At 40.6% G+C, this 12,890-nt stretch overlaps 3 protein-coding genes across 4 annotated transcripts; 1 reads left to right on the forward strand and 2 right to left on the reverse strand.

Annotated features, from left to right (window-relative positions):
• Positions 1-3,989, reverse strand: btr02 (bloodthirsty-related gene family, member 2). Its single transcript, XM_072368078.1, has 7 exons — positions 3,833-3,989; positions 1,549-1,821; positions 1,386-1,463; positions 1,053-1,295; positions 838-964; positions 717-743; positions 1-608 (listed from the first exon to the last, which is right to left on the reverse strand). The coding sequence occupies exons 2-7, from the start codon at positions 1,816-1,818 to the stop codon at positions 64-66; spliced, it is 1,290 nt and encodes a 429-aa protein (XP_072224179.1). The 5' UTR covers positions 1,819-1,821; positions 3,833-3,989; the 3' UTR covers positions 1-63.
• A 240-nt stretch (positions 3,990-4,229) lies between these two features.
• LOC140272681 (GTPase IMAP family member 4) lies at positions 4,230-6,471 on the reverse strand. Its single transcript, XM_072368079.1, has 2 exons — positions 6,439-6,471; positions 4,230-5,649 (listed from the first exon to the last, which is right to left on the reverse strand). The coding sequence occupies exon 2, from the start codon at positions 5,624-5,626 to the stop codon at positions 4,625-4,627; it is 1,002 nt and encodes a 333-aa protein (XP_072224180.1). The 5' UTR covers positions 5,627-5,649; positions 6,439-6,471; the 3' UTR covers positions 4,230-4,624.
• An 800-nt stretch (positions 6,472-7,271) lies between these two features.
• Positions 7,272-11,971, forward strand: rsad1 (radical S-adenosyl methionine domain containing 1). Of its 2 annotated transcripts, XM_072369255.1 has the most exons (9): positions 7,273-7,613; positions 7,729-7,862; positions 7,943-8,147; positions 8,225-8,590; positions 10,112-10,175; positions 10,254-10,401; positions 10,662-10,716; positions 10,837-10,940; positions 11,198-11,971. In XM_072369255.1, the coding sequence occupies exons 1-9, from the start codon at positions 7,473-7,475 to the stop codon at positions 11,343-11,345; spliced, it is 1,365 nt and encodes a 454-aa protein (XP_072225356.1). In that variant the 5' UTR covers positions 7,273-7,472; the 3' UTR covers positions 11,346-11,971. The 2 variants fall into 2 exon arrangements, with proteins under 2 accessions (XP_072225357.1, XP_072225356.1); XM_072369256.1 differs by lacking the exon at positions 11,198-11,971 and having other exon boundaries at positions 7,272-7,613; positions 10,645-10,716; positions 10,837-10,924.
• The last annotated feature ends 919 nt before the right edge of the window (positions 11,972-12,890 follow it).

Raw genomic sequence — 12,890 nt, forward strand, 5'->3', positions numbered from 1 at the left:
ATATAAACATGTATATTAAGAACAATGAATAAATACTGAAAAGATAATTGCAAACATAGCTGTTCAGATGCTGCAATAACTAGAAGAGATGATTAAGGGAGCCATATTTTTGCCACCGTGCAAGCGACCAGGAGTGAAGAACGGATGAATTCTGTCAGTGAACTTATCTGTAAAGGTGTAAATGTGGACTCCAGACTCTGCGCAGTAGAAGGACACACGGCCTTCTGTGTAATCCAAGAAGACACCAACCTTCCTGGGTCGATTCTCAAGAGCCACAATGGTGACAGGAGAGGTGTTGGCAATGTACTGGCCTCCAGTCTTCAGGCTTAATGTCCAGAAACCATTAGCGGGGCAGACGGTGAACTTGCCTTTCCTGTTTATGGACTGTCTGGCAACACCCAGGTTCCATTCAATCTTATTTCCAACTTCCACTTCCCAATAGCACCTCCCACTGCTGAAGCTTTCTTTGCCCAGCACATTGGCCACACGGTCGAAGCGCTTGGGATGATCTGGTACCTCTTGAAGCTTGTCAGTGTGCCTCACCTGCTTTCTGTCATCTGTGACAGAGAGGAATGGGTGGGCTGTCTTGGCACTTACGCTGACATCAACTTAGAAACAGGGAGGTGAAAAGTAAAGCAGGAGTCAAACTACATTGTCATCTTTCTTCTCTAAAGGAAATATATTAAAACGATTTTGCCACAAAGAGATAGCCATACCTGTGTATTTCTCTATTCTCTTAAGTTCTGAGGAAGAGCAACAGGAAAAAGAGACATTAATTTGACTTATTTTACTGTAGATCATTGACTAAATACACAACAAAACAGTTATATTACTCACCAGTTTTTGCAAGTCTGTTGACCTCTACCTTTATTTTTTCCAGGATGTCTGACAAGGCTCTTCTGGTGACCCCAATACAAGGGTCTGTTTCTATGGTAACCTTGGACCAGTCCTTCATCTCAGAGGGCTACAAAGTGGAAACAATATTCAGCGTTGCAAGACGATAATGCCTCAGTATTATGATCATGTTGCCTGCAGTACGTGAGGATGTTTACCAAGACAAATTGCTTCGGATTGTCACTTTGATCACCAGAAACCTGAGGATCAGATTCACTGCTTTCCTTCCTCAGCTCCTGGATCTCCTGTTTGATCTCTTTTACAAGTGTTTCTACCCTCGTCTCCTCTTCTTTCTGTTTCTCCTCTATGACAGCAACAACTGCTTTGTGACTCTTCTCCATAGCGCTTACAAGAGCAGAGAAGACCTTCTGACTCTCCCGCACCTCACGGAGGTAAGAGCTCTGATTGGAAATCATCATCATTCAGTGATGAATATATTTGGGAATTAAAAAATGCTTTTATCATGGTGTTTATTGAAAATTTCAGCTCACCTTTTGAAGCTCAAGAGAGTATTTCAGCCTTTCTATCTTCTGCAGCCTCTCCTGAATCATTTGCTCTACATCTATAACCTGTTCGCATACAACACTGACATCAATAACACACACAGACACACTAGATTTGATCAGCTGTGATTAAAAAAAACTGTCAAATTACCATCTCTTCATCAGGTGGTTTCTGAGGTCGAGTCTTCTTGTAGTTGTCAGAGACATCCGCCAGAACGCGGTTGACACTGAGGTCGGGCCTGTCAGTAAACACTCTCCTACAGTCGGGGCAGTATCTGGACAGGTGGCGTGACCAGTACTGGCAGAGACAGGACAAACAGAAGCTGTGTCCACAAGGTGTAGTCACTGGGTTGGTGAAGATGTCTCTGCACAGAGAGCACAAAAAGTGCTTCTCGGGGAGGATGCTGATGGTAGAAGCCATACTCTGAAAAAGATATAAAAGTATAAGCGCAACTTTTCCCTGTTGTTATTCATCTAAAGCCACCTGTTGATAAAATTTGCACTTAAGGTCTGTTGTCTGATGGTAAATAAGGTTTTTTCCCCCTTTCCCCTAACAACTGATAATTATCATAAGTAATTCCATATGAACCATTTGATAAACAAAACAAATGAAGACACATATTCAATTTTATACAGTAAAAACATGAAATGGATTTCCATTCTGTTTATAAAGACACTTTTACAACAGCCACACAAGCTGGAACACTTTAGAGCTGGTACTATCCTCTTAGAAGAGAAAACTGAGACAATTGCAGCATTTCTCACATTTTCTTTTATTACTAACAGATTATTTGAAATACACACATCATTTATCAGAAACTAATTAATAATACAATAGATAGAATTCATCTCATTAAGACAATTATGATATTCAAAGGTCACAACTGCTGGTCAGCTGAAACTGCTGTTGGGGACTTATGTACCATTAGCATAAAAGTCGCTTTAGACATATGTATCGCAAATCAAATCATACCTCAGAGTGATCATATTACTGTTGCAGTAATGTTTCTCAAAATGACTTTCTATATGGTGAAATTCTCTTAGATATTAGGCATAATACGCCAAAGCAAAAGTTTATTCTAAAAGCAACTTTGGTTTTTGCAGGAATACATTTTTTGTTCTAACTTAATGTTAAAATCTATTGTAAAACACACAGTTTATATGAAAAGGTATGTTTGTTGATCAGGGCCTTCACTTGAATGTCCATTTCAGCTCAGTCAAACAGGAAAACATGACAAATGCAAACTTGTTCACATATCCAAAACATAGTAGTGTCACAGTAAAGGTGTTAAAACTATGTTAACATTGGTCAATGTCTGTTGTTTTGTATAAGGAACCTATAACCTATAAAGGAACCTAACTGTCTATTCTTTTATGCCAAGTCTTCATGTCAACTGATGGCAAAACAAACGGGTTTTTGGACAACATTGGGTTAGACAGGTGTTGAATTTGGTGATCCTGAGGGATGTTATGCCACTGTCCACCACCTCCTACCTCCTTATAAGCTTTTTTAAACTAAAAACAGTAGGACAATTTCACACTTGAGATAGTTTTACATAATGCAAACGGTAGGGTTAGGTGTTACAATTTCTGTAAATTGTATGTATGTAATAATTTTGTATCCTTGAAAGTAAATTGAGCCTTTTGAGCCTTTATAGTAAAACAGCTACATTTTGCACTATGGACAAACTTAGCTGTTTAACACTCTGGTGTGAGACTGCGTCATTTATCAAATTGCACCCTTTAGTAAATGAGTAAGTGTGCGTATCCTAAAGGTGAATGAAATTACTCAAGTTGTCAAAGTACGTTAAAACTGTATAAAAATGGATGCAAATAGTACACTTCTGTATTAAAGCTGATTAATGTTAATGTAACAAAATGTTAACATGCTATGTAATTTAACCATTGGTTATGAGTATGGATTTACACAAAAAATGTAGAAATTCTCTGCAGCTGTAAGAGGGAGTAAGTGAAACATCATGTTCTTCAGTGGAGTGGTATTGCGCTCGTTATTGAAACCAAACAAAATATGTGATTTCATTTCACTGAACTGAATCCTAGCACTCTGTTTTCCCCCACTGGGTGTTCATTGTCACTGTCACAGGCATTTGAATTATTTTCTTCTGATCAAGGTCAGATAGACTAACTGAGAATGTAAGCAGATAATTATGTAGTCGAACTGGTAGCTACCAAAGAGGTAGCTACAACTCAACACGAAACCGACGTTGTTATGATTTTAAGATTCCTTTCTTTACTTCTAATGTCTACTTCCTCAGTTTTATCTCCATTGTACTCGCATATGAAGCATTATCAGGTTATGTAACATGCTCATAAATGACTCAGAGGACTGACAAAACCATAAAGTTTCAAAACATTTCATTAAGTAAAACTTATCGTAACATTTAAAAAAAGGTGTAAACCAAATTTCTGCTTACCTATCCCTGTTGATCTTTTCCACAAAGTTCTTCTTGTACTCACGGTTTCAGGAAATAATATAGAGAGACAACACCTGTTCACACTGAACAGTTGCGCTCAGGTATGCGTGTTGTCTAGGAAAGGGGCAGCGCCTCGGATGATTTTAAATGCAGCTGAGACTCCACCCAACGTGTTACCTGAGCCATACATTAACTAACTCATGGTTAGACACCAGGAAATGCTGGGGTTTGATAAAGAGACTACACCAAAAAAGAAAAACCTACAACTAGAATAACTTTTCATTTACAATTTTAAGCACCAAGGAAATTTCATAATCAGACTTATAGCTTTTGCCATTAGTATTTTGCCAAAGTGGTGGCATGTTACACTTATTTATAATACATTATATCACCCTGTAGAACAAACAATACAGGGACTAGAGTCTGTTTCAGAAGAAACACCACACATTCACATTAAATTTGATCCCTGGAAAGCCAAAAGACGCTATACAACCTATAATGTTTAGTGTTTGAAGAAGGTTAAGTTTAATGCTTTTCAGTTGTTGGGCATTCAAACTTTAATAGCTCTCAAAACAACAGCTTAAAAGCCTAAAACTCACCATCACTCTGTTATAACCGAAGAAGGATTTTTGCATTAGTGGTAAAAAATCTACAAAAACCAAGAAAAGAAGACTATTTGTCCAATTTTCAAGCACTTAGGCTTACTGTGATCTCCTTGACTTAGAGCCTACATGGAAAGCTAAACAATATCTAAATTTTCTTTCTGCCTAAGGATGTCATCTAATCACACTGTCATGTGCGAGGAGCTGCAAAGAAGCGATTAATGAAGATGGAATTAAAGTTGAGTCTGGCGAGAGGGGCCACTCTGTTCTCCATGTGCTTTATTGCCACATGAGCAGTTCCTCCCGCAGATCCACCTACCGCCCCACCTATAACACCAAAAAGAACCATCCCTCCTGGCCCCTCTATAGATCCAAAAAGTGCACCTATCACAGCCCCCACAACCAAACCTGTCCCCAGTCCTATGGCCAGAGAAGTTCTAAGCCAGCCATTGTCGAGCTCTGCTTTGGCTCGGATCTCTGCGCTAATATTTGCAATGTAGGAGTCCTTCTGGAAACACAGTTCCTCTGCCACATAGTGCTTCTCCAATTCATCCCATGTCCTTTCTATCTCTTCTGTCCTCTGCCTCCTCAGCCTCTTTTCCTCCCTCTTAACACAGCCCTCTGCCTTCCGGAAAGTTCTGCTGGAGAAGTGACACCCCCCCAACGAAGCCAGCATCAACTCGATCTTCCGCAGCAGCTCTCTCTCCTGGCTTCGATCTCTCCAGTTCTTGCTGAAAAGGTGAAAGCATCCACCATACTTCTCGATCAGTTCTCTCAGGTGCCAGTCAGTGTTCTTCACCCTGTTTTCCAAGACAGATCTGTCCAGGTGTCCTTCGTAAGCCAGGAGAACCATACAGTGTGTTAAACAGTTTCTTCCAAAGCGCCCCTTCAATAGTCTGGCTGTTTTCATGTCATCTGGGGAGATTTTCTCCATGTCAAAAGCAACAAGAAAGGCATGAGGACCAGGTATACATAAGCACTTGGATCTCCTCAGCTCCATCTTCCTCTTTGCATGAGATATATCCTTTTCATAGACGTTTGGTCCATTCACTACAACCACTCGTCTACCAGCCAGCTCTCCCATCTTCTTCATGCTGGCGGAAATCCTGCTGACATCCTTGGAGAACTCCTCCCTTCCTAGAATAGCATTGGTAAGTTGGAACTGAGAGGGTCCTCTGCTGCCGACCACCATCAGCCTTAGTTCTTTTGCAGATCCTGCAGGAACATATACTACATTTACTTTCCATTTAATATGTGGCTTTTCAGTTCATGCATTTAAGTTGTACAAGAAAGTAAATAAAAAAATCAAAAGAAATGAGTCACTTTGAATTAAAGTCACCTTCTTTAACTAATATTCAGCTTGAGCCTCTAAGAAGTAATACCAGTTATTGCTGTGTTTTTGCAGCATCAAATCAGGGAGCTTACCCTTCTTCCTCTTATCCATTTGACACAGATTCACTCTCTTGTGGTTGAACAGGGCTTACTTGACTCTCTTGTTTGTATAAAGCGAAAAACATATACCCCTGTCCTTTTCCCCTCTCTGTGTCTCTGTCTGTCTGCTGATAAAGCAATTTGGTTCTCAGATTTTATATCAACTGGAAAATGGCCTCAGGTCAGAAGCCAGCAGCACGCACATCCTCATTTATTGACATCTCCAGAAAAATGGTTTGATTAATTACTGAATAAGTGACTCTGTATTGTATCTCATTATACAAATCATATCGTGAAGGTTTAAAGCTTTCTTAATGTATTCTTTGCTGTGGATGTTGACTGGTTCTTTTGTTCTCTTGCATGCAAATCATACAGGCAATTCGTTCATCGAAATTCAACACAAACACTAAATCAGTGCTGATCAGAGGTTTTCATTTGAAGACTAGACTATAGACTCTGACTTGTTTATCCACCAAAGCATATTTGAGTTAAGAAAATTCTCTCACCATCACTTTGTATAAATGTGTTTATTTGCTTGTTCTCTATTGAGATAGATACTGATTTTAAACTTACTCTGCGAGGTTATGTCACTGTGCCACTGTTTGTTTCCACGGTTCAGATAAATCAATAGCTCATTAAAGTAGTTTGATCCTGTGCGAGTGGAGCAAAAGCCACTTCTAAATGTAGGCTGGTTTCATCATGCATCATCATTGTAACAACAAATATTGGTATCTGCAAAGACCTGCTGATAAGTCAATTAATTTCACACATGTATTGTGCAGATCTGTGTTAGGTTTTGACCAACATAACATTCAGTATGATTTCAACAAATTCAAATTTTTGTGTGCATGTTTGTAACATTTATCTGACATCTGTAAACTAAACTAAAAAGTGGTGATGTTAAAATGCTAAATTCATTATGTAATACATTAAAAGAAGTTATGATAAGGTGCAAAACCAGTGAATCATTTACTAATTATCTGGCTAAACTTGCTATATTTGTCACTCATCAACCTGAACTTCTGCCCCCTTGTAAAATTGAAGTGAAGTTATGTAATTTGTCTTCTGCATTTTATGGGTTTTGTTATTCATATATTCACTGCCTTATCTATATTGTGTATATTACATATATTTATTGGTGATATTAACCATGAGATGTTTGAAAATACACCATACAAACAATATGGAAAGGGGGTTATTCGTCAAAACAAATCAACCAACCAAATACTCACCAACCTTTACACTGCTCCACAGTCATTATATAATATGTAATATGTCTGGCATTGCAGTTAAAACGGCGTAAACATTTTAGTCAAACGCCCGGAGTAACTGTTTTTAATCGGGAAATGGTTGTTCTGGTTAAATGGCGCCCCCGTGTGGACACACTGTGAAACACACAAAAGGGAAAACACAGACGTATTTCCTGTTTGGAGGAACGTCATAGCTACCGGAAACAGTGGACGAACTGACTTCACGTCAATTTATAATTACGTGGTTGTCATAGAGACCTACAGAGATTCTGCGTCTATACTTGAATCAGACTCTGCAGCTCCTGCGTTCGCGTGAGGAACACTCCGGCGTTCAGACAGAGACAAACTGCCTCCAGGATGATCAAACGCACGTTTGTCGCGGCCAGTCGTGTCCTCTCTCCCGGTGTGCGCCGCTACTGTGGTGGAGAAGTGACTGAAGACGTCTCCGAGTGGGCAGCCTCCCCACATCTCACTAAGCAGGCATCTGTATATGTGCACGTGAGCTCGCTGTGGTCAACTTACCATTCAAACATATAAGCAGAGATTATGACACATGTTTTGTTGCATATTCGAGTACTTCAGTGCAGGTAAACAGTCACCCTTTCCCTTCCAGTGGCCTTACTGTCTCAGGAGATGTTCCTACTGCAACTTTAACAAGTACATACCCAAAGAGAACAATGACCACATCATGACTAAGTGCCTTCAGAGGGAAACTGAGACAATGCTGCAGCTCAGTCAGGTGTCACGGTATGGTGACTCGGTTGTCCTTCTACATTTAATCAACCAGCATAATGATGCCTCCGTCATCCTTTTGGTTTCACTTGCAGGGTCAGCTCAGTGTTTTTTGGTGGCGGGACTCCAAGTCTGGCTCACCCCTCAACCATCGCTGCCGTCCTCGAAACTGTTTCAAAGCTGGCGAGTCTCTCAGATGAGGCCGAAGTCACCCTGGAGGTCAACCCCACCCCTATGGGAATGTCAAGGTTAGAGGACTACCTCCATGCAGGGGTGAACCGTTTCTCCATTGGGGTGCAGGTAAATACAATCTATTACCGATGCAGAAAAAAAAAGAAGTCATCTCAAGTTTTCTCTTAACATTTTCAATCTTTCAGTCCTTGCAGGACGAGGACTTGAAAAGTCTGGGAAGAGACCACAGTTCCTCTCAGGCTTTACAGACTATCGAAGAGGCCAGGAGACTGTGCCCCGGTAGGGTGTCTGTGGATGTCATGTTCGGACGGCCCAAACAGACAGCTGGATCCTGGGTGCATGAGTTGTCTGAGCTGCTGAGGGTGTGTGATGACCACGTGTCTCTGTATCAGCTGACCCTTGAGAGAGGCACGCAACTATTCAAACAGGTGCAGTGCAAACAAGTGACCATGCCCGATGAAGAAGTGACAGCAGAGATGTACCGGTGTGCCAGGAAGACTCTCCACCAGCATGGCTTTATGCAGTATGAGGTGTCTAATTTCGCAAGACATGTAAGTCTGTAATTATTTAGATTTTATGCCAGCAGCATGTCCTTACTGAACGAGATATCAGTTCACAGTTTAAAAGTTAGTAATTGTGATGGTATGCACATGTTAAACCATCACTATTGACACTACATACATATAGCTGCATATTCTGCTATGTTCTGCACACATTACATGACTTTGAGGGCCAGATTCATGACTAAAACTTTCACTACACGCACTGAGGCACGCATTGTTTTCGCCTGATTTGTAAAGTTGAGCATATTCTTGGCTCTCTCAGTCTCCCAGTTAAATCATACCCCACGTGCGCAGACTTGATTTTCAATCCCATTCTGAGCGGATTCTAGATACGCATGATAGTGAAAGCAACGGCAAGAAAGTCAGGTGGAGGTGCGTAATAACCCTTTACACACACTTACTAAGTGCCTTGAACAAATAAATTGTTGGATGTCTCATAAATCCCTTCAGTAAAACACAGACAAATCAGAGGGCATTGCCTTTAGAGCCAGGGAAGAACAGTCTGTAATGTTAACAACTACAAAGCAAGCCTGAAATCTGGGTGCTATCGTGGACTCAAACCTGAACTCCAACAGCCATATGAAGTCGGTCACGAAGTCACCCGACTACTCAATAGACTTGATAACTGACAGCTGCGGCTGACTCAGAGTGTTGCTGCTCGAGTCCTCACTAAGACCAGAAAAGTGGAACATATCCATTCCTGCGGTCCAAATCTCTGTCCATCAGAATATTTGTATTAAGATGCTGTTGTCGGGTGATAAAAGCTTTGATGGATTTAGCACCAAAGGACATCTCAGATCTTCTGGTATGCTGTGAACGTGTCATGTTGTCAGGAACAGGTTTGCTTTCCATCCCCAGAGTTAGAGCTCAATATGGAGAAGCTGCTTTTAGCTTTTATACACATCTTTGTGGAACAAACCCCCCAGAAAACTACACGTCTGTGTCAGCTCTTCTTCTTTTAAATCAAACTCTTAACTTGCCCATTAACTGCTGCATTTAATTAATACATTTATTATGACATTTACATACTACTTCCCTGTGTAGCATTGTTAGCTTTTTGCACAGTGTCCATACTGGATTCAGACTGCCTTCATCTGCTCCAGGGATGCAAAGCAACAGTACAACATGCATGAGTGTGTTCCCTCAGAGCTGAACATCTGTCTGCTGCTGCTATAGCGTTGAAAGAGAATATTTGAGAATATGGCGAGAATATTTTTCAGCTGCGGTGTGGTTGTTGGTCTTTGTGTTATCGTCAGATAATGCCTGTGAGGCTAATTTAAGAAAGGAAAGGGAAACAGCAGTTCCCCTGCTCTGTAGGCATCTGTATTAGTTAGATGCTGCCTAGAAAAGAATTTGAATTCTATAATCCAATTTTTTTTTGTTGTGATATCTTCATCAACACTCCATCAGTGTTGTAGATTGTCTCCTTACTGGCTTCCTGTTGTCTCATTAACACATCTGAGGAGAACGTTTCTGCAGCACGATAACGCTCGTCTGTGTGTTGTGTAGAATTCAATGAGTCATCACAACTTGGGCTACTGGAAAGGAGAGCAGTACATCGGTGTTGGCCCAGGTAAAATAGTCTAGATCAAAAGGAGTAAACTGTGTTGTTTCTGCCAATTGAAAAGTAATCTATTTCCAACTGTAATAGGTGCGCACGGGCGGTTTGTTCCTCTGGGGGAGGGAGGTGTTGTACGTGAGGCTCGAACCCAGACTCTGGAGCCTGACGTGTGGATCCGTGAAGTCCAACAGAGGGGACACGGGACGCGGAGGCGCATACAACTGAGCCATCTTGAACTGTGAGCTGTCGCACTTACGGGTGTTGTGTCTTGTAATGAATATTTCTGGTCATCACACCAGAAGACAGCTGCAGTTTCTAGAGATTCTCTGCTCGTGTGAAAGTTATCAGCCAGTCCACAGAGTGCAAGTGAAAGTTTTTCAAGGCTTCTGTGCATGTGCTTGCTCCCTTGAACATTTTGTCCTTGTGAAACGCTATTATCAGACTTGCAGACTTGTCCTTGTCACTGTCGAGTCAATATGAGGGCTTTTTGTTTGGTAGATTGGAGGAGGTGTTGGCAATGGGAATGAGGATGACAAAGGGCATAAATCACGAGGTGAAGACATCACAATAAACCTTTCATTTTCTGTGCAAACTTAACTGAAGATGATGTTCAGTATTCAAGGATTTCTGTGAAATGAGATAAAGTTTGTCTTCATTTTCTGATATTTTACAGCACTGGGACTTATTTAGCCCTCAGCTGGGCCTATGTGAAATCTTTGGTCCATCCATGGATGTCAAAGAGTTGCTGCAGAACAAACAACTGATTCTTGATGACAGGTGATTTATACCTATCATTTCATCTTCTTGGATTGTTCTTCATACTTGTAAAAAACACATTTTATTCATATGAAGGGCTAGAACTAACAGTTGATTTAAGGTATATAAATAAGGTATTATTCATTTAATTCATTCATTAACAGCAACAGATGTCAAAGACAACCATCTGATCCTCACAATGAAGAGGTTGGAGCTCGGAAGTTCTCTACTCTTGTCTCTGCGTCTCCTCACAGCTTTTTGTCTTTTCTTCTTCGCAGGGGTCTGCGTTGTTCCTGGACTGGTCTGGCCTTACTGGACAGCATCCTTCCAATACTGCTGTTGGAGCTGGAAAGGAACATTTCTCCAGTCGGGAATCTTTCTCTGTCTGCTGACGAACAAACAAAGAAGATCTCCCAGCCTCGATGACAGTTATGAGAATGATCAGATAACTCAGATAGAGAGCTTGTTGGTGGATTTTGGTTGTTTGGTGGATTTTAGTTGTTGCTGGCATTGCTGGAAATGTCTCCTGTGAGTTAGCACGACACTATTATTGCAGTGCCTTTTTCACAGCTACTGCTGCCCTCAACTAATATAATCCTTCCCCTTCATTGATTTATGACGTTTATCTGTCTATTCAACTCAAACGACCTCAGCTCTGTAAGTCACAGTCTCTACTGACTTACAACAGAAACAAAACAATTCTCTGCGGGTTTTTATATTGTATCTTCCTTGTGTTGTTGCTCGCACTGGTAAAATGAGATCTGGAATATTAGATGTTAATATCCTTTTAAAAGCTTCCAGGTGCCTGTCACATAATTAATTCTATCAGGGAAAATGTGCTCATTAAGTCATTTTACAGTAGTCTAGGCCTCATTATTATTCACCCAGCACACAGGAAATTGAATTGATATGGAAACCTGTTCACAATGTGTCTTCTGAGAATACATGTAATATTTGCTGCTTTTATAAATAAACCTGAGGACCAAATGAATGTAACGTGACACATCTGTTATCATAATACTTACAAATAAGTCAGCTTTTACTAAGAAAAACCATGTGGACAATTTCATTCTCAGGCTTTGATGATATATCTACATATTATCATGTAGTATTGATGGTATAACCTCTGAATGAATAATAATGTCTTGGCCTTCTCTGAATGGAGCCTCTATTCTTACAAATAAGAACATTTACCCTCCTTTAAATAGACTCTCTTGGAAATTAAATTAGTTTTGCAAGTCTTCGTAATAATTTCCCTGGAGTTATATATATGTGTCTAATATTGTATTTACTGCAAACAAAATTACTTTGTTTGAGTTATCTGTAAATGGGTGGGCATTAAGTGAAGCTCAGGGAGAGTAAATGACATGTGTTTTTTCTTCTCTCCATGGAGGAGAGGAAACACATGATGCAACAGCACCATTCGTTGTCACCTGCTGTAAAATGCGTGGGACACACAAATTGACAGAGTTGGAACTAAGTAAAAATGTTGCTCTCTAACGTGTGAGACAGCAGAGTCTAATCTAGTAAACAGTGGGCTCTCTCCATGGTGCTGATTTCATCATGACTCTTTCACATCTCTCCTCTTCATCTTAAATGCATTATACTTCAACTCTTTGTTTCCGGAAAATACTGTGCCATGGTGATTCAGAAGTGCGTATAACACCGGGGCTGATAAACAGGCATTGTATAAGAGGTTTCATGAGGCATAAGGACCTTGCATCACCATCCTCACTGTTGTGGGCGCTCTCATCTCTCGCCTCAAACACTTGCACGGCGTTTAAGGTTGGTATTTGAGTGATCTCCTCTCGCAGCTGAGCCCCCTCCCACACACCTCTGCTCAGGTTGTACATCAGTGCTTCTCAACAATTGATTGCTTACGTTTATGTGCTTAATATAACTATATCTGTTTCCATCTATCAGTCACTTAAACCGGTTATGAAGGAAATTGAGTCATCATTTAAACACTAA

Source organism: Leuresthes tenuis, unplaced genomic scaffold (assembly GCF_036924035.1).
Source record: "Leuresthes tenuis unplaced genomic scaffold, fLeuTen1.0.hap1 SCAF_17, whole genome shotgun sequence".
Classification (NCBI taxonomy): domain Eukaryota; kingdom Metazoa; phylum Chordata; class Actinopteri; order Atheriniformes; family Atherinopsidae; genus Leuresthes; species Leuresthes tenuis.

Excerpts from the sequence above, each read along its gene's own strand:
- rsad1 (XM_072369255.1), top strand. The coding sequence starts at position 7,473 with ATGATCAAACGCACGTTTGTCGCGGCCAGTCGTGTCCTCTCTCCCGGT. Across the intron at positions 7,863-7,942 it reads CAGCTCAGTCAGGTGTCACG|GGTCAGCTCAGTGTTTTTTG; the intron begins GTATGGTGACTC and ends TTTCACTTGCAG. Across the intron at positions 10,402-10,661 it reads CAACTGAGCCATCTTGAACT|ATTGGAGGAGGTGTTGGCAA; the intron begins GTGAGCTGTCGC and ends TTTGTTTGGTAG.
- LOC140272681 (XM_072368079.1), bottom strand. The coding sequence starts at position 5,626 with ATGGTGGTCGGCAGCAGAGGACCCTCTCAGTTCCAACTTACCAATGCT.
- btr02 (XM_072368078.1), bottom strand. The coding sequence starts at position 1,818 with ATGGCTTCTACCATCAGCATCCTCCCCGAGAAGCACTTTTTGTGCTCT. Across the intron at positions 965-1,052 it reads ATCCGAAGCAATTTGTCTTG|CCCTCTGAGATGAAGGACTG; the intron begins GTAAACATCCTC and ends TCCACTTTGTAG. Across the intron at positions 609-716 it reads GAGAATAGAGAAATACACAG|TTGATGTCAGCGTAAGTGCC; the intron begins GTATGGCTATCT and ends CCTGTTTCTAAG.